Source organism: Polyodon spathula, chromosome 10 (assembly GCF_017654505.1).
Source record: "Polyodon spathula isolate WHYD16114869_AA chromosome 10, ASM1765450v1, whole genome shotgun sequence".
In the NCBI taxonomy this organism is placed as follows: domain Eukaryota; kingdom Metazoa; phylum Chordata; class Actinopteri; order Acipenseriformes; family Polyodontidae; genus Polyodon; species Polyodon spathula.
In genome coordinates this window covers 28022575-28047174 of record NC_054543.1, presented here as the reverse complement: position 1 = coordinate 28047174, position 24600 = coordinate 28022575, and the positions used below count along the sequence as shown (strand labels likewise).

General features: G+C 36.9%; 1 protein-coding gene across 1 annotated transcript; it reads left to right on the top strand.

Annotated features, from left to right (window-relative positions):
* Positions 1 to 629: 629 nt before the first annotated feature.
* On the top strand, positions 630 to 24600 carry LOC121321930 (actin-related protein 2/3 complex subunit 2-B-like). The gene is given in 11 exon segments (XM_041261321.1): positions 630 to 681; positions 684 to 702; positions 5347 to 5381; positions 10627 to 10739; positions 15250 to 15295; positions 15798 to 15984; positions 16638 to 16731; positions 17785 to 17911; positions 19704 to 19804; positions 22340 to 22440; positions 24457 to 24600. Coding segments are annotated over 11 exon segments (900 nt in total). The 3' UTR covers positions 24482 to 24600.

Sequence of the window (24600 nt, the reverse complement as noted above, 5' to 3'; positions counted from 1 at the left end):
TCTATGGATTTCACATGACTGGGAATACGTTTACTTATAAATTCCGAAAACACTTTATAAACACTTTAACATAATTATTAGTAAAACATATCTTTCTATTTTGCTTTTTGGAACAAAACGTACATAACAGTATCTATCGTTAATTTTGAATTTCAACAAATGCAAATTAACATGGGAGCGGCTGTTGCTATGATGTTTTTGTAGGCAGAACAATTTTAAAACAGTAGCACTGCAGCTTTTGGCAAGAAAAAAGACAATATTTTATTAACGTTACATTAATGTCAGGCTAGTTGCTGCACTTTCGATGTCCCGAAGCCTTTTAACTGCTCACAGAAACTGCATTTGGGGGACCGCTGTACCCCTACTCCCCAAACGACGCCTGAGATCCCCTTACTATTACATTGTACACGGATACAGGCAGTACAGTGAACAGCCTCCATACGGCCTTGACAGGGAGCGGAAGTATAAGCAGACGGAAGCGGCTGGGCAGAACCGCCTTGCAGGAGAGAGAAAAAAAATATATATTTTTTTATAAATATAAAAATATTACTGCCTACTAAATCAAAGTTATATATTTTTACTTGATTACTTTTTATTTTACAAGCCCGACATATCCAGGTGCGTCGACCATGATTCTGCTCGAGACGAAACAACAGGATTGTCGAGGAGCTTTGGCTCTGAAACCGAGAGTGCGTCCAACGGGTAAGGAGATCAACAACAGGATTATCGAGGAGATATAAATTCGAGAGTGCGTATAAGGATATATATATATATATATATATATATATATATATATATATTATATTATATGTCAATATAAGGACATTACGATATGGCTATGACCTACTGGATAACGTTTGCATAGTGCTTCGGCACCTGTATGTTCAGGTATTTTGGGGCTGGTGAAGGTACGTTACCAATACCGTATTTATATAAAATGATAGATGTATTTACGGAGGGTCTGGTGACTATCCATAATCGAAATGCTGAATGGAATATTTTGAACTGTAGAAGTAGGCGGCGTGAATATATTGTCGAGTATAGAAGTACAATACATAAAGGTGCACATCCGGCATTATTAAACCACAGCATTAAAAATCCCCGATCTGTTTTGTCGTGTCAAAGAATGGGCTCATGTGAATTTGAGGTAAAACTTGGTAGGTAAGGATTGAAGTACAGATTATGTATGAAATGTAACAGCATGTACCGTGCTGCCAACTCCGATTCAAGCGTAGGACATGTGGTTTTAATTGGGTGATTCTAATACATTCCAGCTGTTTAATTATAAAGTAACATCAGGAACAATCAAAGCATTTAAATGACTGCACTAATCTTGCAGACTGGGAAGTAGTTACTTCCGCATTGAGAGACATGCACTGAACAGTTTTCAGTACTACTAGATAACGGTTTATTCTAAGTTTGACTAATTAGTTATTTGTTTGTTTTACACTTTAATACGTTGCAAAACATTCCTCTTTATCAAGGCTAATTTTACTTTTTTGTGATAAACCTTTCTTCATCCTTTCCACCAGCCCCCGCCCCTTTTTTTTTTTTTTTTTAATTTGCTTCCGCGTTCCTCATCATCTCCAACTTCCAAGTTCAGGCAGGGGACTGCATTGGCATGTTCTCAGCATTGAATAGTTGAGTACTGTTGTGAGCGGGGCGTAAACCGATCGCGAAAGAGGCCACGACACGATAGAATTCAAGCTCATATTTAAAAATGTATCTTCGTGCTGTTTAAAATGATCTCTTAGTTTTGCATTTTGCGTCCAGTGTTGTAATTTTGGATTAACTAGTCTACCTTTTTGAGAAGGGTTTATTATCCAGAACATCTGGAGTATCATAAAGGTGATCAACACGTACTTTCAGGTGTTTTTTATGTATACTTTGAAATACATGTCCCAGTTACATAATTTTTATTGTTCAATAAGATTGCATTTAAAATGTATTTCCCCAGGAAATATGCCAACCCAACCACAAAACCAAGCACACTGCAAGTGTGCAAACACAGCTGTCTCCAAATTGGGGTACAAGAAACTGCCACAATGGATAGCCTTTATTTAGAAAGTTTCTTCTGCAGGTTATCCTGTAGTGTTGTCGCAAATATAACAAAATTGACAAATATTATATTTCCATTTCCTTTTTTTCTTTTTCTTATTAAAATTGATACGTGATTTCAAAAGGAGTTAAGTAAGGCTTATCACATATATGTATCAGTGGACCTGCCTCGAAAACCATTGACGCAACATTTTTGTGTTCTATTTTTTACTACGATTCACCAGTGCTTACTAATCACAGTAAAAACTGTTTATGTAAGTGAGAAGTAGAGTACGGTTGGACAAGTTTTGTATGTGGATAAATTTTAATTTATTGTATCCCAGCTAGAGTTAGATTTTTAATCTGTTAAAATAAATTGAAGTTTTAGCAGCGTTGCCACATAAACCTTATATAATAATTCACATACATGAATATGCAGGGGTAAAACATAATTGCAAAAGATGATGATAAAGCTACATCCTGCCTTTCTTTGGGTCATTAAGCCAGCCAACAGAGGCAGTGGCTTAAGACAGCACTTCCGCTATTGATAATCAAAAGATGTGACATACCTTATATATATATATATATAATATATATATATATATATATATATATATATATATATATATATATATATATATATACACACACAGTACTGTGCAAAAGTTTTAGGCAGGTGTGAAAAAATGCTGTAAAGTAAGAATGCTTTAAAAAATAGACATGTTAATAGATTATATTTATCAATTAACTAAATGCAAAGTGAGTGAACAGATATAAAATCTAAATCAAATCAATATTTGGTGTCACCACCCTTTGCCTTCAAAACAGCATCAATTCTTCTAGGTACACTTGCACACAGTTTTTGAAGGAACTCGGCAGGTAGGTTGGCCCAAACATCTTGGAGAACTAACCACAGTTGTTCTGTGGATTTAGGCAGCCTCAGTTGCTTCTCTCTCTTCATGTAATCCCAGACAGACTCGATGATGTTGAGATCAGGGCTCTGTGGGGGCCATACCATCACTTCCAGGACTCCTTGTTCTTCTTTACGCTGAAGATAGTTCTTAATGACTTTCGCTGTATGTTTGGGGTCGTTGTCATGCTGCAGAATAAATTTGGGGCCAATCAGATGCCTCCCTGATGGTATTGCATGATGGATAAGTATCTGCTTGTACTTCTCAGCATTGAGGAGACCATTAATTCTGACCAAATCCCCAACTCCATTTGCAGAAATGCAGCCCCAAACTTGCAAGGAACCTCCACCATGCTTCACTGTTGCCTGCAGACACTCATTCGTGTACCGCTCTCCAGCCCTTCGGCGAACAAACTGCCTTCTGCTACAGCCAAATATTTCAAATTTTGACTCATCGGTCCAGAGCACCTGCTGCCATTTTTCTGCACCCCCAGTTCCTGTGTTTTCGTGCATAGTTGAGTCGCTTGGCCTTGTTTCCACGTCGGAGGTATGGCTTTTTGGCCGCAAGTCTTCCATGAAGGCCCCATCTGACCAGACTTCTCCGGACAGTAGATGGGTGTACCAGGGTCCCACTGTTTTCTGCCAATTCTGAGCTGATGGCATTGCTGGACATCTTCTGATTGCGAAGTAAGCATGATGTGTCTTTCATCTGCTGCAGTAAGTTTCCTTGGCCGACCACTGCGTCTACGGTCCTCAACGTTGCCCGTTTCTTTGTGCTTCTTCAAAAGAGCTTGGACAGCACATCTGGAAACCCCTGTCTGCCTTGAGATTTCTGCCTGGGAGAGACCTTGCTGATGCAGTATAACTACCTTGTGTCTTGTTGCTGTGCTCAGTCTTGCCATGGTGTATGACTTTTGACAGTAAACTGTCTTCAGTTTTATTCCTCCTACACAGCTGTTTCTGTTTCAGTTAATGATTGTGTTTCAACCTACATATTGAATTTATGACCATTAGCACCTGTTTGGTATAATTGTTTAATCATACACCTGACTATATGCCTACAAAATCCCTGAGTTTGTGCAAGTGTACCTAGAAGAATTGATGCTGTTTTGGAGGCAAAGGGTGTTCACACCAAATATGGATTTGATTTAGATTTTTCTTCTGCTCACTGACTTTGCATTTAGTTAATTGATATAATCTATTAACATGTCTATTTTTGAAAGCATTCTTACTTTACAGCATTTTTTCACACTTGCCTAAAATTTTTGCACAGTACTGTGTGTGTGTGTGTGTGTGTGTGTGTGTGTGTGTGTGTGTGTGTGTGTGTGTGTGTGTGTGTGTATATATATAGACTGGTGGAGAGCATGCCAAGACGCATGAAAGCTGTGCTTGAAAATAAGGGTTATTCCACCAAATATTGATTTCTGAACTCTTCCCAAGTTAAAATATTAGTATTGTGTTGTTTAAAAATGAATCTGAACTTATTTTCTTTGCATTATTCGAGGTCTGACAACACTGCATCTTTTTTGTTATTTTGACCAGTTGTCATTTTCTGCAAATAAATGCTCTAAATGACAATATTTTTATTTGGAATTTGGGAGAAATGTTGTCAGTAGTTTATAGAATAAAACAAAAATGTTCATTTTACCCAAACACATACCTATAAATAGTAAAACCAGAGAAACTGATAATTTTGCAGTGGTCTCTTAATTTTTTCCAGAGCTGTGTGTGTGTGTGTGTGTGTGTATATATATATATATATATATATATATATATATATATATATATATATATATTACAGTTAGAATACATTTTTATTTTGGCCTGTGTTTGCGTGTTCGAAAGCTAAATTCATTTTAATAAGTAAATGTCATGTTTGATGGGCAAATTGAGTCAAACATACAGTACACCAGCCTTTTATCTTGGGCATAATCACAGAAGTTTAAGTAAGAATCTACTAATTTTTCTGGGACTTTATTACAAGCTTCTTCAGTGCCAGGGAGGACTTTGATTTTGGAAATTTTTATTTTTGGTTTAACTGTTCCAAGTACAAATCTGTGTGCCACATTTCATGTAGTTTGAGGGCCTGAAAATTCTGAGGAGGATCACAACTTCCCAGGATGATTGGTTTAACCTAATTTTAAGAATTGGGCCAGGAACACACAAGCAATATACATTGCCAGTTTCAGTTCATGTAATATATTAAAAAAATAAATAAATAAATAACTGAATTGTTCAGCAATTCATAAGTTTTACTTTTCTGGTAAAAATGTGTACACATGACAGCACAGGCCTGAGAGCTATCGAAACCTACATCTCAGGAACCGTTCACCAGAAATTGTGTTCACTGTTGTCCTGAGTCATAGGTTAACTCATGTAACATTTTTTGTCATTTTCAGGAACAAGCCTGATACTGTAGAAGTCACGTTTGCTGGTAAGTTTTATTCCATACATTTTATTAAGAGGGAAGGCAGAAAGAAGAGCTGGGAAGGCAGAAAGAACAGTCTCAAGTGAGGATTCTGCCAGCAGGCTATTCTGGAGAGCAGGCTGTAGATTTCCAACCCCAACTTCCCTAAAGCAATTGCAGCCCGTAGTCATAGAGGAATGTCCATTGCACTGCACTCCTGGCTGCCCGTGGTAGCCCTACACTCTACACACAGCACAATCTCTGTATGTTATCAGTTCCGAATGGGTGGCAAGGATGTAAACTTGTTTGCGGTTCTGTGCTGCAGTGTAAGATCTAAACTCTGTCTGTCTTATGTTTCATATCTCATAAGCTTAAGTCATGGAGTTCATTGACACACATGTTAACAGTAGAACCGCAGAGATTGCGGACTACATACAACTGCCGCACCTGCAAAATGTGCGGCTCCATTTTAAAACGGCTTCGATGTGAAAGTGAAAAACAAACAGTCGGATACAACTTAATATTTTTTTATTTATGAAAACATTACATAACATTTTCAGAGCAGAAGCGTCGTATTTACATTGATAAATTGAATTAAACTTTGTTCTTATTTTTTTTCAAAAAGAGCACATACACATAAATATGAAAAACTAATAAAATAAACTTTACGCAATAAACGTCTGTGTAAACAGGTGTAGAACGCTTTATGCACATAGAAAATTATAAAACTTAAATAACTAGCTGTAAAAACAGCATAAAACAAAAATATAACATAACTTATGCAACGTGAAAATACTTTGAGTGAAACAGAGTGCAAGGCTCTGTCTGTTCAGAGTTCTATTGCAGCTTTCTTAAGTACAATCTATGTAGAAAACACACTTTTCAATTGTACTAGTGCATTTACCACAGACTGCTTTTTCACAACGGGCGCAGACTTCAAAAGTTCTGTTTTTATTGCATTTAGCAACCTGGCATTGTCTTTTATTCTGTGTGCCATTGGGCGCTAGTTGAAGGTTGAGGGGCGTTTGCCAGCCGACTTTTGTGTCTCTTATCAAAATGTTTCTGCTCCAGGGCTTGGTGCAAAATGAAGCACCTTAGAGTGATTGTGTTGCCGGTGCACTCCTTGTCAGGGTTCGTACGCTAGTCTGGGGAAAAAAGTATGGACGAATTCCAAACTGTTTTCCATGGCTTGAGAAACCATGTCTCCATTATGAAAGTCTTGGAAAAATTGTGGAATTTTACTTGTATCATGAGAGAAGGAAAATACTTCCGCAGTTATTTTTTATTATTAATAATAATTGATCTCGAAAGCGGGTCAGCAGTAGAGATGGGTCGGTGTGACAGGGTACTGTTGCTGGCCCAGATGGTATTGGCAGGCAAGGAAGCTGCAGCTGCGCGTTTTTAATAAACACAAAATAAAAGGTACAAACAGAAGGACAGCTGCCGAAGTCAGTATACCGGTTTTTCGGTTTACCGTGGTTTAGGTACATTACAGTATTAATACCATTCCTTTTATTCTACACCGCAATTATTGTAATTCCTTTATACAACGGTTAATGCATTTTTTCAACTGAAAACACGCTTCTAAATCAAGCGGTGGTACTTGCAACCTTAGCGAGTGTCTGAGGAACATCTTTTTGTGAACTGGTACTGTATTTTAATAATGGCTTTGAAAGAATATGTCAACAACACAGAATACACGTTTCAATTGCTACGTTCCGTTACCCAGAGCTTGCTGCGCCAGCTGCTCTTTGCTGCTGTCTTTCACACGCAGCTTTTGGAGAAATGTCTTCTCCAAACCTTGCATCACAGTACATATTTTCAACGTGCTATATTTACGTTTGTCTGGATTAAGTCAGTGTAATTGATTAACATTAACTACTGTAAAATTATACATTTATCACAGATTTTGTGTATTATATTTGTTTAAATTATTTATTTAGTGTGATTTGTTGGTTTTATTTTTGTGAATGACAGTAATTTAAGTGATTTATATTAGTCTGTATTTAATCCTTTATTTTATAACTTGCATGATGTACTGTATACTGTGATATTAAGGTTATCACTGTGTTTTTTTTTTTTTTTTTTTTTTTTTTTAACAGTTATCATACTGTGCAAACTTTACTGTCCCATCCCTAGTCAGCAGCTCTAGTGGCAACTGTCTAACCAATTTACTACTAGCAACTATGTTGCTTGTGACCAAATCCCGCCTCTGTGTGCTCCAGTGAAACAGGATAAAATGAACATTACAACAGCCAAAATATATTCATTTATATTGAAGACTATGATTTTTTTTAAACAGTTGCAAACTTGAATTACAAGCTACTGTACTCGGCTCACCAAGATTCACATTTTGTTATCTTGTTGTTACATTTATTAAATCGTTAACGTTACCCCCCCCCCCCAAAAAAAAAAAAATAAATAAATTGAATGCAATAGTTACTGACTCGGGTTAAAACAAACAAAAAAAAACAAACGCTTTTTCTAGCCTCTATGGTGTGTGTATAAATGTAGCATGTTAACATCACTTTTTTCATTTATTTAATGTGATTAATAAAATGTACTGGTATTTTTATTTTAAATGTATGGTGCTTGCTTGTAACTTACAGTACCGAGTGCAGCTAAGAGAGCAGCCTAGAAAAAATGCAGCCAAAACAAAGCTAATGGGACAAGTTACGGTAATGTAACAGTTAATCAAGGAAAAAGGCACTCTTTGGAAAAAATCACAAGGATAATCGCTTTAAGTTTGCGAAACGGCATTTGAATGATGGATATGAGTTGTTTTGTGGCGTGTTTAAATAAAAATCAAGCTATTTGGTCACGCTGATAGTCATTACCTTTGGAGAAAGTCTGGTGAGGCATACAAAGAAAAGAACACCATACCTACTGTCAAGCATGGAGGTGGTAATATCCTTCTATGCGGCTGTTTTTCCTTTTAATGGCACAGAAAATTTAGTTCCAATACATGGTAAAATGGATTCCATAGCATACCAAAAGATATTGTTCGATTACCTGAAACAACTGGACGTTCCAACACGACAACGATCCAAAGCACACATCACAATCTACTTCAGAATGGTTAAAAAATAGAAAAGTCAAGGTTCTGGAATGGCCTAGTCAAAGCTCCGATCTAAATCCAATTGAGACTGTTCGGTATGAGTTGAAGGCGGCTGTGCACAAAAGAAGTCCTTGGAATTTGAATGAACTGAAACAAATTTGCGTTGAAGAGTGGTCAAAAAAATCACTAAAGAATCATGCCAAAAGCTCACTGACAAATATCATAGTCGTGGTGCAATAAGTCTATTTCTTGTTCATTTTTTTTTTTTCCCTCATCCACAAAAGCAAAACTTCTGCTGCAAAAGATTTTTTCTAGTATTCTTTGTTTTTGAAAAACTTCTAGAAATTACACTGAACAAAAATATAAACGCAGCATGTAAAGTGTTGGTCCCATGTTTCATGAGTTGAAATAAAACATCCCAGAAATTTTCCATATGCACAAAAAGCTTATTTCAAATTTTGTGCACAAATCTGTTTACATCCCTGTTAGTGAGCATTTCTCCTTTGCCAAGATAATCCATCCACCTGACAGGTGTGGCATGTCAAGAAGCTGATTAAACAGCATGATCATTACACAGGTGCACCTTGTGCTGGGGACAATAAAAGGCCACTCTAAAATGTGCAGTTTTGTCACACACACAATGCCACAGATGTCTCAAGTTTTGAGGGAGTGTGCAGTTTGCATGCTGACTGCAGGAATGTCCACCAGAGCTGTTGCCAGAGAATTGAATGTTCTTTTCTCTACCATAAGCCACCTCCAACATCGTTTTAGAGAATTTGGCAGTATGTCCAACCCCTCTCACAACCGCAGACCACATGTAACCATGCCAGCCCAGGACCTCCACATCCGGCTTCTTCAACTGCGGGATCGTCTGAGACCAGCCATTCGGACAGCTGATGAAACTGTGGGTTTGCACAACCGAAGAATTTCTGCACAAACTGTCAGAAACCATCTCAGGGAAGCTCATCTGCGTGCTCGTCGTCCTCACCAGGGTCTTGACCTGACTGCAGTTCGGCATCGTAACCGACTTCAGTGGGCAAATGCTCACCTTCGATGGCCACTGGCACACTAAAGAAGTGTTAATGGGTGAATCCCGGTTTCAGTTGTACCAGGCAGATGGCAGACAGCATGTATGGCGTCTTGTGGGCAAGCGGTTTGCTGATGTCAATGTTGTGAACAGAGTGCCCCATGGTGGCGGTGGGGTTATGGTATGGGCAGACATAAGCTAAGGACAACGAACACAATTGCATTTTATCAATGGCAATTTGAATGCACAGAGATACCATTATGAGATCCTGAGGCCCATTGTCGTGCCATTCATCTGCCACCATCACCTCATGTTTCAGCATGATAATGCACGGCCCCATGTCGCAAGGATCTGTACACAATTCCTGGAAGCTGAAAATGTCCCAGTTCTTCCATGGCCTGCATACTCACCAGACATGTCACCCATTGAGCATGTTTGGGATGCTCTGGCTCGACATGTACAACAGCGTGTTCCAGTTCCTATCAATATCAAGCAACTTCACACAGCCATTGAAGAGGAGTGGGACAACATTCCACAGGCCACAATCAACAGCCTGATCAACTCTATGCGAAGGAGGTGTGTCGCGCTGCATGAGGCAAATGGTGGTCACACCAGATACTGACTGGTTTTCTGATCCACGTCCCTACCTTTTTTTTTTTTTTTTTTTTAAAGGGATCTGTGACCAACAGATGCTTATCTGTATTCCCAGTCATGTGAAATCCATAGATTAGGGCCTAATGAATTTATTTCAATTGACTGATTTCCTTATATGAACTGTAACTTCTAAAATTCTAGGTGATACATTTTAATGGAACATTTCCATATTTCTTTGGGTTTACAGACCATTCAATCTGTTTTGGTTTTGTTATCAAAAACTCCCATTTCTAGTTATATTTCTTGATTTTTTTTAAACAGCACCATTTTTCTTTGGTATGTTTAAGTTACGTTAGGAATCCTCTTTTTAAGCAAAGGTAGTTTTCCAGAGTGGAATAATTTTTTTTTTTATGTTATTGCTGGAAAGATCTGTGCAATTTATTATTCTTGCTAGTTTTATACCATACAATTCCTCTCTGAAAACTTGCATGTGTGATGGTGCCTTAATTGTCTTGATAGCTTTAATGTCAAATCTCTGATGGAGCAGATTTATTTATTTTTTTTGTTAATTTTTTTGACTTCTTATCCTGCAGATTTCGATGGTGTCCTCTACCACATCTCCAACCCCAATGGAGAAAAATCAAAGGTGATGGTCAGCATTTCTCTGAAGTTCTACAAGGAGCTGCAAGACCATGGAGCAGACGAGGTGTGTACACATCCACAAGGGAAGTGTTTGGTTCAGCAGTCCTAGTCCTAGTGTGTGAGTAAGGCCCTGTGAAAACCCTGTGAAATTTTCTTTAAATTGTCTCGGGTAATGTATTGTATTTCATGGAATGTGCACAGAAATATAAAATAAATTACGTGTACAGATAATTTTTTTTTTTTTTATAACCGCAAATATACAGGTAAATGCACTGACATCAAAATTAACATCAAAGTTACTCAAGCAGGGTACAATAACACAACAATGTGTATTGCATAGTAATGAAAAGGGTTGCAGTCCCATAAACAATAAGCACAGTACTAAACACACACACACGATCACAAGTCCAAAGCGAGTGCTGACAGTGCTTGTGGTGAAGTACAGTATAATATGTGCTATATTTGTGAACAAGTGGTGATAACATTGTTAACTTTGACTGTAGTACAGTGCAGTGTTGATCCGGTTTTGTGCTGACCCATGGCGACAGCTCCGGATTCGTGTTCTGGTGATTTAACAAACAAGACGATTACAAACAACACGAAAAACAAACAAACAGTCATGAAATACTTTTATAACGCTTTCTCTGCGTCTCACACGGTCCTTCCAGTTTCTCAATATAAACCAAGAGAAGGAAAAGATTTACGATTCTCCGGCCCCTTTATGCTATCGCGCATGACCCCTTGGTAAGCGTTTGCAGCTGTCTCTATTGCTTACAGCTGCTACCTCGTTTACGTTCTGGGTCAATACATTCCTGCAACGGAGTCTCGCCTTCTTCCAGGCTGACGACTTCCCGACCCACTGTTTGAACTGTCAGGCCAGCCCATCCAAAGACTTCCCCTTTCGCTATCTTAGTTGCCCTCAGAAGAGGTCCATCGGAGTGGAGATTTTTTTAGCCTTTTTCCTGCTTAGATTGCATATAGTCACATGACATCATCACTGCGCAGCACTGTGTGCACGGCAAATATTACACACAGGCACATGGCAGAGCTGTACAGTTCTGTTAATGTGATTTTTTATTTTTTTTATTTGTATGATACAAATTATGAAATTACTTTTATTTCTTCAGAATATTGTAAAAATTGTGGTGTTGGGCTAATTTCACAATTTTCGTGCAACCCGTAAAATCGCAGTTTTCACAGAGCCTTATATATGAGAACTGCATGTTACTGTGTAAAGTGTCTTCCCAGCATAATTGATCTACTTGGTACTAATAATGGAAGGGGAAGGACTCATTTCCAACAAGAGCTAGCAAATGAGTACAGGTTACTGCTAGTGCTTGAAGCAAAATCCCTGGATAAGCAGAGTAAATTTAGCTCTGGCTGTTGCTTTCATTAAAGTGGAGCGCCAGGTATTGTCATATGTGCTTTTCATCATCAAAATATGCATGAACTGAGAATTAATATATCAGCAAAAGTCATTCAACTATTTATGAATGAACGAATTCAGATTTTAAATGACATCCTGGCCTGGAGGCTCACAAACAGCAGCAGTAATTACAAAAATCACATTGGATGAACTCTAGATAGCGCAGTGCAAACAAAGTGTCTACTTTGTTTGCAACACAAATACAGAAGTAGTTAACTTCAACTTTCTTTAAAAGGCGTTCCGACCGTTTGCAGCAGTTTTTTTTTTTTGTTTGTTTAAATCTTTGTAATTTTGCAAGCAAGATTTTAAGCAATATTCTGTTTACTGTCAGCGGAACAAAGTTATTTTATACGTTAGAATTTGTTTAACAAACAAACTGCAGCTCAACGTTGTTGTGAGCAAATGATGGATCTTATTAATAGAATAATGCATACTATGGTAGTATGACCCATATATATATATATATATTGAATATATATTATTGAACAACTTGTACCATTTTAAGTTTAAAGTTGTAAAAATTCATATTATCTATTAATATATATATATATATATATATATATATCTATATATATAATATATATATACACACACACACACACACACACACACCCCCTTTTCAGCTTTTTGGCATAAAAAATATAAAATGCCAAAGATAAATCCTAAAGGAAGTGTGTTTTCTTTAGATTTTGTGAATTAAAGCAATTTACAATGGTATTTCTCCTCCATTTTTTTGTTAAAATAACTTGCTGTAAATGCATTAAGATATGTATTTATTTACATGTTCAATATTCCATTATGTATGTTAGGTATGTGCAAATTTATTAAAACAATCCCCTGCATTTGTAATTTGATTCGGTGTAAAATGTATAGCAGCTTTTTCATTTGCAAATGGAGATTTCAAAGCCAGACCAGTTCATTATTGTGGTATAATTAAATGCAGACATTCTGCTGTAATATTTTGTTTTTCAAATTAATGGAAACTTTTTCTCAAGTCTTGTTGTAGAAATTTAACTACAGCAATTTAACATTAAGATCTGTTTTAAAACTTTAGTTTTTCGGGTTTTTTTTTTTTTTTTTTTTTGTTGTTGTTAAAAAATGACTTGACCACAGTGTATTTCTTTAAATGCAGTTTAAAAACAGATTACAAAAAAAATGACATTATACAATGGTTTTTACAGTTATCTTAACAAATTTTATACCAGCCCATCCCTAATGTATAATGTCCCATTCTCTTGACAGTTTTTTTTGTTTTAAACTTTAATTTCAGTAAAACCAGTTAGACATCCAGACAGCTGAAAGAGTTGATTTAAAAAAAAAAAAAAAAAAACACATAAAAACTAGCTGGTTATAACTGACTTGCATCCCTAGTAAAATGCTGTTTTTAAAAACCGATGTAATTTCTGTAAACCTCACAACCTTGGACTATACTGGGCTAGATGACACCCAATTGTATCAGTACTTGCATTTTCTTGTTCTTGAACAGAATTGCCCCATATTTTGCTGTATTCTACTACGACTACTCTTAATTCTAACTATTTTGTGTGGCTTGTAGTTGATTTTACTGTTAAACTTATCCAGATCCACGCTTTTTGTAATTGCTGTTATTTAAAATCGCTGTTATCCATTTATCATACTTGCTACATGCTGTTAATGGAATTTACTCTTGTAAGCAAATATCATTCCTATAAGTTTACACTGTTCTTAGTAGAATTCGCTCTTAAATGCAATTATTTACTGTATTCTTTATTATGCTCTTACTTGAATTTTGTCTTATATTCTACTGATTTTACTGTTGTAAGTGTTCTTATCTGTAAGGTGATGCTGTGTAAAGTGATACTTTGTAACAACTGTAAGTTGCCCTGGATAGGGACATCTGCTAAGAAATAATAATAAAAAAATAAAATAATAATAATTCTGCTATGTGTTGATCAAATCAGTCCCACTGAATTAAGGTTCCCCCATATCATTTTACCCTCTGCTTCAGCAATGGTTACTGCAACATTCTGTGATACCCATCCCTGTAGTCACCAGTTGACTTGTTTTCAGATGTAGTTCCCAGCCCATCAGAAACTTCAGAGAGAGCTCTTTGGCACTACAAAGAGGGTTGGCTCTCACTTGTTTTTAATGCATTACTTCTGCATGGAAGGTCGCTGCTGTTTCACAAAGATGCCTTTTATGGAAGAGAATGACGACTGTGGTTTGTGCATGAAACAGGAAGTTCAGTCTGAGTCATGTCTGGTAGAAAGTTTAAGCTGGACTGGCCCATAGTTAAACATGCTTTGTATAAAGGATGTTTTTTTTTTTTTTTGTTTTTTGAAGGTGGTCTGTGGTCATCCTTAAATTGGTTGTTTGCAGATTTTGTTAATCCCTATCATAAACAGCTTTGCAGTGTTTACTCAGGATAGAGCAAATACACTTAGCTACAAAGGCCTGTAATGGAAGCAGATGTTGTAAACCAATGATAAAACTATTTCTTACCTCTTGTTAGAGTAGTGTTAACATTATTGCTAGTCCCCCTTTTATGTTGTTATTTTTTGGTTCTTGCTTCTTATATATATCAAATAAATAAATAATTATAAATTAATTCATGACATGCAAATATGTGTTTTTTACTCTAACTAGTCACAGGTGTAGGCAGGTTAAATCCCAAATCCTGTGCATGTTTTATTTAATATTCTATTCGACTAGGAACATGAATGATCTCATCATTTCCATACCACTTTAATCCCCCAACTGGAAATTCAAATTGTCTTCCTCTGTTCTGAGCCCTAGATTTCACCACTCCTTATTGATGCAAATCATATATAAATATGATGCAAATTAATTTACATAATGGTTGGGCAAAAAGAGACACGCCTACAGTATGTAGCACATACTGTGGGGGGGGATAGACACATGACTGAATAACTTGGGCATGTCAGTCTGTAACGTATCAAAGCTTAATGTAAAATGTTCATATAAAATAATAAAGCACTTTCATCAGTCAAACATTCTGTCTGTCAGTTTCATTTTGCTTCTCTAGCCCATCTTTATTCCTCAGCCCAGTTTCTAAGCTCTCATGGCTCCAGTAGATTTTCTAAGATGACAATGACTTGATTTGTTTGGCATGCAAAATCTAATTCTGATATTGTTTTTTGACTAACAGCTGCTGAAGAGAGTCTATGGGAATTTCATGGTGTCGCCTGAAGCAGGTAAGAGCTTGTGACTTGGAGCCATTCTCTGAATGTTTGTTTAAAAATAATTTTAAATGCCAATGAAACATCTGGGTGAAATGTATATATTAATATAATATAATTTTGTAAGTGCTTAGACAGCACAGCTGTATTTCACGTCATTTTATTCTGTTAACTTTAATACTTCATGGGAGCATCTACATTTCCAGCTGAAAGGAGGTATATATTTAATTGTGATACCTCTGCACACCTTTGTTACGCTGGTATTAATAAATACATCTTAATTACTGCAGTTGTTATCAACCTTGACTAGGCAGTTTTAAGCCCAAGTGTATTAATTATGTGTATTCTATCCTCCAGGACCCCCTTGTAAATAAGACAATGCATCAAGAGTCATACAAGAGGTTTACAATAAACAAAATAAGATCCATTCTATTGCGTTGCGTTGTCTTTTTTAGCAGCACAATCTACAGTTAAGTTGGATTTATCGCTACCCCCCCCCCCCCCATTTTATTTTTAGGTTACAACGTTTCTCTTCTGTATGACCTGGACAATATCCCTGCAAATAAAGAAGAAGTGATCCACCAGGCTGGCATTCTGAAACGCAACTGCTTTGCCTCTGTGTTTGAGAAGTACTTCAAATTCCAGGAGGAGGGCCGGGAGGGCGAGAAGAGGGCCGTCGTCCACTACAGAGAGGATGAGACAATGTATGTGTACAGTGGAGGCAGTCTAACACAATCAGATCAGCAGGATAATAGGTTTTTGCCTGCATTTTATAGTCTGATCTTTTAGTTGAATCTTTTGGATTGTACATAAATGTATAGAATGCTGTAAGGTTTTATTTTATTTGAACTGCATTTTTGTGCCTTTAAATGAGAGACTGTGTTCAATTAATCATTGTTTTGCTGGTGTACCTCCTGCTTAATAACTGTTAAGTTTCTGCATGTGTGGGTGCTTGGAAATGTTAGTATGACACGAGAGGCAGTTTTATTGTATAGTTATTATATACTTGCACAGTTTAACACTTTTTAAATATGAATACCTTATAAGAAACAAAAATACTATTTTGTTTCACAAAATGATGACAAACAGTTTAACAAACAAATTGGATGTACAGCAATACAGAACACAACTGTGAAACTGTAGTCATTTTCTGTAGAACTGCTGTTTACAGCACATTTCTAGTCTGGTAAATAGAATAATCAGTACACAACTGTTGAAATTACAGCTTGTCCCCACATGTATGTGTCCCTTCAGGGTCACTATACAGTGGGATTTGCCTAAATTGGCATAAACATTTGGTAATTATTCTTAAAGCTCAGTGGCTGTTTCAGTAAAGCTAACAATCTATTCCTGGCAGGTATCTTGAAGCGAAGAAGGACAGGGTAACCGTGGTTTTCAGCACAGTGTTCAAGGATGATGATGATGTAATAATTGGGAAGGTGTTCATGCAGGTACGGCAGATTTGAGATGTTCCAGCGCTGTTTTCAATGGTGTTTTACAGCTGTGTAGGACTGAAACAAGAGATGCACACAAATTGAGCCATTCAAGGTTTTACTGCAAGCTTAATTTGGCCCACCTCCTTTCAAATCTCAAATCTCCTTCGTCGTTGAGATTTGATTTTGATCCATTACCTGATGAGTAAAGCCTAGAATGGATCATCTTGAACACCTTTATTTGTGTTGTTCAACCCCAGAACCTCAGTTTGTTATTGGCTGTTTCATTCTTGTCTTTTTTTTCAGTTGTAGTTGGCATCTTGCTGCTCCACAAACACTAGAGCAAGTTACAAATTAAAAAAAAAAAAAAACATTTCCTCACCTCTCTGGTTTAGTTCCCAGTTCCTCTTATGTCTAGCTGCCAGGCTGATTTATGAATTTATGGAAGCAGTGTTTTTCTGCACTTTGATGTAGCATGCCAAGCACGATCAGTTTACAGTGCAAATCAATCTGACTGGTAGCATCAGAAATCTGATAACACAAGAACAAGTCCTTGCCAGCTGCTTATTTAAATATACTGTAGTTTCAGTTCTGGTAGCATGGAGTGGTTGACATGAGTACCTAACAATTACAATTGAGCATCCTTGTTCAGGGAGCTTATATTCTTTTGTTAATTCTCGGCCACTGCTTTTCAACCTCTAAATTTTAGATGCCAGCTTCATATTTCATTGTTTTGAAAATCCTCCAGCAAAATTGGCTTTACATATGGCTGCATTTTATGATTCCCTTTGTAAGTTTCATAGCAAACCAAAATGACATACAAATGTTTCGTAGCATACAGTATTGCAAGAAAGCTGAACAATAAAACAGAATACAGTAGTTCAGATACCAGTCAAGCAAAGATGAAGATGCAAGTAGCCACTAAATATTTTTGTAAAGTTACAAATACAGTGTAAAGATAACCATTGTGTACACAATGAAGTGAATTTAAATTATTTGTGTTGCCGGTTTTCCTTTGCACAGTGGGCCTATATTACTGTAGAAATGTTTTTGTTTGTTTCCCTAATAAAGGAGTTTAAGGAGGGTAGGCGTGCCAGCCACACAGCTCCTCAGGTCCTGTTCAGTCACAGAGAGCCTCCCCTTGAGCTGAAGGACACTGACGCTGCTGTCGGAGACAACATTGGGTACATCACCTTTGGTATGGAACTTTGTGAACACTGTACTGTATAAAACTTGGTATGGGTTTGAAATATTGGTTATCTTAACTAATGTATTCTTGTTTAGATTCACTTTGTATACCATTTCCATGAATGTAGGAAATATCAGTTTTGTTCTATGTGAATTTTGTATTTCTTCCACCCTCTAGAGACAGGGTGTTGCAAGGGGACAGGTTAATGGTTACACACTAGGTGCATTAAACTTCTTTTAAAAAGTCATCAGGATGTGATGAATGAAAAATGCATTTGTTCAGATAACTGATATTACATACCGGTACCAAGTTGCTGTTTTTGATAGTTGTATCTAATAGATGAAGTACTAAGTAAAATGTATAGAGGAGCAATTCATTTGCTGGCATAACTTTTTTTTACAGATAAACTAAGGTTCTGTTTATAAAGAGAACTAGATTTCCAAATAAACTGACCATTTCATGTACAGAGCTTCTTTCAGCAAGATTTTAATGTTTGGAAGTATACAGTACTCTGTTGCAGTGTGAATAATCAAAGGTGTCATAAACAGGTTTTCTGAAAGATTTCCTTCTATGTTGACATTTTAAAATGTATTTGTTTTATAGCATGGAATCTTGTACCACAAACATGCCTGTTTGTCCTTCCGAGACCAAATGTGTGAAGAGTTCCCCTTTTGTCTTTTGTATAATGGTGATTATTAAAAATAGTAGTCCTCCACTAAGTAGAATACAGAAAGAAAGAAAGCTAAATATATCAGTGACAAATTAATTTTTCTGAGTGAAAGATTAAACTTAAGGTAAGCACCCAAGTTGAAAAGAGAAGTCGATTTGAAATGGAAGTTAAATAGAAGGAACACAAAGTGGTCATTCCTAAAACGATTGTTAGTAGTTAAAAGATCAAACAGTGTTTTTCATTCATTCTATTGAAAAGCTGAGAAGGATCACTTCCTTTTTTTACCATCAGTCTATGCCCATTAACCCTTTGTCTTGCAATGTCTGATGTTTGTTTAAAATGTGAATTGTAATGTTAGAATATGCCACATATTCAATGTTCAGGTGGATGTCTGTCTGTCTTTTGACCACCAATAGTTAAACAAATGTTTTTTTTTTTTTTTTTTTTTTTTTTTGATGATAAACTATTATTCTCTCTCCCATCTGTCTGGTTTCTTCAGACAACAGATTCGCTTCACACAGGTAGTTAGCTAGTCTTAAAAGGAAGGTATCAATTATTGATGTCCCTTGTTGGAAGGTGTAATGTTTATGTAATACACACATGCTGACAGCTCCATGGCCATGACATGAAAGGAGCCATGGCCTCAGGCTATCGGGTTTCATACTGTATTGACTATAACATGGATTGAACGGGATTGCGTGCCACGGGGAGTAACAATAAACTCCAGCTGCACATTGGGGTGCTGTTCTAGTGCAGCTGGTAACCAGTTAGCTTTATTTTTAAAGAATAAACTATCCATCTAAAAGGATGATTTGTGGATTTCCTCAACGTCTGCTGTGTTAATTGAAGTCCCAACCCTATCCTAGTCATATGTGGTTCCTATTCAGAGCAAGAAACTTATTTCAACCGCAGACTTTTTGCTGATTGATTTCTTTTTACATATATTTTCAGTGGTGTAAAGTCTAGCGAGTTCTTGTAAGGTAACAGACATATTTGTGAACCTGTACTGAATAATTAGTGGTGGAAAAGTGTGTGAGTTAGCTAGTCCTAAAAGGCAGGCATCAATAAATGTGTGTTTTTTGTTTTTTTATGTTTTGTGTTTTTTTTAAAATTGTGTGCTTCCTCTTTTAGTTCTGTTCCCTCGCCACACCAGTACAAATGCCAGAGACAACACCATCAACCTCATCCACACCTTTAGGGACTACCTGCACTACCACATAAAGTGCTCCAAGGTAAGGGGTGGGGGGTGCTTAGAGAAGCACTTGATATGTAGGGAGGGAATGTTACCACTCCTAAGTCAAGAGCACCCAATATGTTGAATAAAACAGTTGAATAAAATGGTTTAGAATGTATAAAAATTGCTCTGTAGTTTAACTACCCCTCATAGATAGCAGCAGGGCTGGATAATTTCACTGCACCCAGTATTGGTTTAAATTTTAGTAAAATTCCTTTAACCTGACTGGTCAATATGAGGTCCTTAATTATTGATGAAGGACCTCAAATGTCATTGTTCAAAGTGTGTTTAAACTCTGTTCCAAATAAATCTGCTGTAAATACAGTGTTCATGTTGTGGTGATGTAAGTCTTTACGACACTGGTGTTGGCCGGCCACACACACGCCATCTTAGCAAAGGTAACTCTGGGTTAATTGACTAATTAATGGGATAAATGCTGATCAGCTGCGACTGATTGGCTTAGGGAATAAAAAGGTCATACTTTTTGTGTGTTCTGTGATTGGGGGAAGGGGTGGTAACAAACAAAGGTAATGGTTTTGACAACGAAAGTTGTGGCTGTTGATGTGGATTTGGTTATTTTCTGATTTTGTTTAAATGGAGGAACAAGCTTACCCTGCCCTGCATTAGACAGGACAACTGCGAGCCTGTTTAGCTAGTGCCCAAAGAAGGGCTAGGTTTTGTTTTTGTGTTTTTGTTTGTTTTGAAAAGTTTGCTGATAAAAAACATGCTATAGCGTTTAAAAAGCACTTCTAGCGTACCGTGTGTATTTAAAAGGACACGCTTTTCTGAAACACAGCACAGACACCTCTTGAACAGTTGCAGATTTCAAGTTAGCTATAACATTTTATAAGTAACTTGAACTGCAACTGTTTTAAGAGCTGAAAACAAGTAAAATGGTCTAATTAAGCAAATTATTAGTTCAATTAAGTGTCTAGTTAAGTAATTGAGAGCTTGGTTGGAATGAATACCAGCAGCCACAGGAGATCCCCAGGACAGAATTTGAGAAGCCCTGTTCTACACGCTTTCTGAACATTGTCTGTCAATGTATATGTGAAATTGTTCAGCACTGTTGCAAATTAACCCCACTCAGACCCATTGTTTACAAAGTATCTTGGTATCCCGGAATAATGTATTGTGCCCCACTTCAAAAATATGTCTAGTGGCACCCTAAATCTTATTCCTTTACTATGAATACAGCATGGCTGGGTGTCATGTGCGTTCCCCCAAAAACATGTTTCTGCTATGTTGAATGTGACTATCACATTGAATGTTGTACCACTCCAGTCATATCAGTGTCCTAAAAAAAGATACAAGAACACCAGTGCTCCTGATCACATTACATTACTAAGCTTAAGGAGACAACCATGAAGCAATGGAAATATGTATAATTTTACACTGGCTAATTTGTAATAACTTGTTTAAATAGGTTAATACAAACTTTGTAGTTGTCAGGCAGTGACAACTACTGTATGTGTAATGACCCAAGTACAATTTACACTAGAGAATTGATTATGATGAAACTTGGTATGGTGACCAAATTACATGACTGCAGAAAACATATTCTGGTTATATACTGTATATCTTGACAATGTCGATTCAAGGGACTTTTTCGACCTGAAAAAAGAAACAAGGACTAGGGGTCACAAATGGAAATTTAGATAAAGGGGCTTTCAGAACTGAAAATAGGCACTTTTTTACACACAGAATTGTGAGGGTCTGGTACCAACTCCCCTGTAATGTTGAAGCTGATACTCGGGGATCCTTCAAGAAGCTGCTTGATGAGATCCTGGGATCAATAAGCTACTAACAACCAAACGAGCAAGATGGGCTGAATGGCCTCCTCTCGTTTATAAACTTTTGTATGTTCTTGTATATTTTGTATCTTGTTGTTTTTAAGTGAAACTCACTTTTTAGGCATGTGGTAATTAAATTAATTTGATCAAAAATGTTCTGGGTGCTTATAATTACAGTTGCATTTATTTGTAATTCACATTTAGCAAGTGATTGTTTAAAAAAAAATATCAAGGCATTTATATACCCTAGGTGTTTCATACTCTCTTCCTCTATCAGGGAGAGAGTAAAACACCGAAGCTCAAATAAGTGTACAGCGATGGCAAAAGTTTTGTATCACTTATAATTTTAGGATTGAGAAAAACTATATGAAAATAATTCTAGGTCTTTTATTTAACATCATGTAATCAAAATTACAAAATTAAAATCTCAAAAGTGTACCGGAAGCCACAGTAATAGTGCTGTATTTCATATTAGATTTCAAAATGTCTCATTTTTCAATTTGACAGGTTTGTCGTTTATGTATATGGAAAACTACAAAGTGGTATGTAATTAATATGTTAACATAACTTTATTCAGCAAGTTTCGTTCGACTTTATGAAGCAAAATTTGTTAATTCTATCCGGATGATGCAAAACTTTTGGCCATCACTGTAGACTGTCTGTCTAACTAACATTAAAGTATTTAGTTTTGACTAACTTCATTTACGGCTTCCTCAATAACGTTTGCCTTGCATTTCCAGGCTTACATTCACACTCGCATGAGGTCCAAGACTTCAGACTTTCTGAAAGTACTGAACAGAGCCCGTCCTGACGCAGAGAAGAAGGAGATGAAGACTATCACGTAAGAGCCCATGCAGTATTTGAAGCGGAAGCACCATATGGTTTCTATTAAGAGGCTGCTCTCAATGTACACGGAACCCACAGAAAATAGTTCACATTCTCTTAATACATTTGTTGGAACACATGTTTCTATCCATTGAATGATTTTACAGTTTTGCACTTCTAACGGTCTTGAAGGTGTGTCTAAAAGGTGTCTCCATTTTGCCCAGCGTCAGGCATATAAATTGATTTTAAAAAGGGTCAAGGTTAAATAATCCACAGGTGCAATGCACGGTAATAACGTTATTCAAATTGTTAACACAAACTAGTTTTTATTGCGTGTCTATGGGTGGAGGTATGCAGATACAAATTAGGGAAGCATTCAAAATCCCTTTTGAAATGTGTCCATATTAAACAGACTTCCCACTTCTCCCTGCTGCCCTAGTGAACTTGCACAAAGGAAGGCAGTGTAGTCCTTTGTATGCCCTGTGGTGCAACCAATAGCTTGTTCAACAATTGAGAAACAAAGAGCTTCAAACTTCAGTTGATATGTTCTCATTATCTGTAACAGAAAATATATATCATTGCATTAATACCACCATTTCACAGAGGAAGCGTTAGTCTAAATGTGCTTAATTTAAACACGTAGCTTTACTGTAGATTGTAATTAACCATGGGGTCACATGCGTCAGGTTGGCTTGAAACCTGCTTGGCACAACATCACTGTGTGAGCCAATTGTACATGCTGCCAATTTACAAATACAAATAAGTAGGTTATAGATGACCCCTTTTAAATTCTGTTACTGCTCAGCCAGAAACAAAGATGTTTCAAAAGAAGATCATCTTATTTTCCTATAGTTGTTGATGATGATGATTATTATTATTATTATTATTATTGTTGTTGTTGTTTTTATTTTATTTTTATTTTTTTTACAGGAAATGTTTTTAGAGATGCATTTTTTGTAAAGTAACAACCTTTCTAAATATGTAAAACCTTTTAATTTACACCATTAAACACTTTGATGCTTATCTTTTTTAGCTATAAATTTACTGACCCTTTTTGCTGCTGATGCGGCACAATGCCAGTATTTTAACAGCAAGCTGTTCCTAGTACACCCTGTTATTCATATTGCTCATTCACCTCTTCCCCTACCTAATCTTTTTGGGCTGCAAGTGGTTGGATCCATTAAGACCAGACCACTTCTGTACAGGCACATACTGTACTGGAGGCGTGCATGGGTACTGGGATTGCAGGAGGCGTGCATGGGTACTGGGATTGCAGGAGGCGTGCATGGGTACTGGGATTGCAGGAGGCGTGCATAGGTACTGGGATTGCAGGAGGCGTGCATGGGTACTGGGATTGCAGGAGGCGTGCATGGGTAATGGGATTGCAGGAGGCGTGCATGGGTACTGGGATTGCAGGAGGCGTGCATGGGTACTGGGATTGCAGGAGGCGTGCATGGGTACTGGGATTGCAGGAGGCGTGCATGGGTACTGGGATTGCAGGAGGTGCTGGGGGATTCCCTGGAACCATAAAATTCTCACAGTGCATAACCTGTTTTGAAAAAAGTGGCATTTTCTCTTTTGAAGAGATTGCATATGAACTATTGTTGATGTTCAAATCATTAATTTACTCATCTCTCAGAATAAGGCTGCTTTATATATATATATATATATATATATATATATATATATATATATATATATATATATATATATATATATATATAAATGTGCTGTTTATTCAAAATGTTGTCTTTGAATCGTACTGTAATGTTCGCAGATAGAAGTTGAATACATTAGTTGGTGATTGCCAGGTATCCTGCAGAGCAACAGAGCCAGAGCTACATGTCCTAGTTCTTCATTTCCTGGTTACGTTAGAGGTTTCATTTAAAGTGTGAGGCAGATTAGAGGGTGTAATTTAACCTGTAAAATGTCATGTAATAGTTAGTCATAGTAATGGGGAACCCTAATAATCCAATACTGATATGGCTGTAGGGTATTTAAGTGTGACTTACTGTGTTTCTTTGGTATCCAGGGGGAAGACTTTTGCATCTCGTTAAGAAGACAGCGCTCAAACAGCTGGATCTGCCATGTCACCAAGCACAAGCGCTCTACACTATTCTGGTCCAGTACAAAAGCCTCCAGTTGGCCAGTAAATTCCATTTCGTAGGAGAAGTTG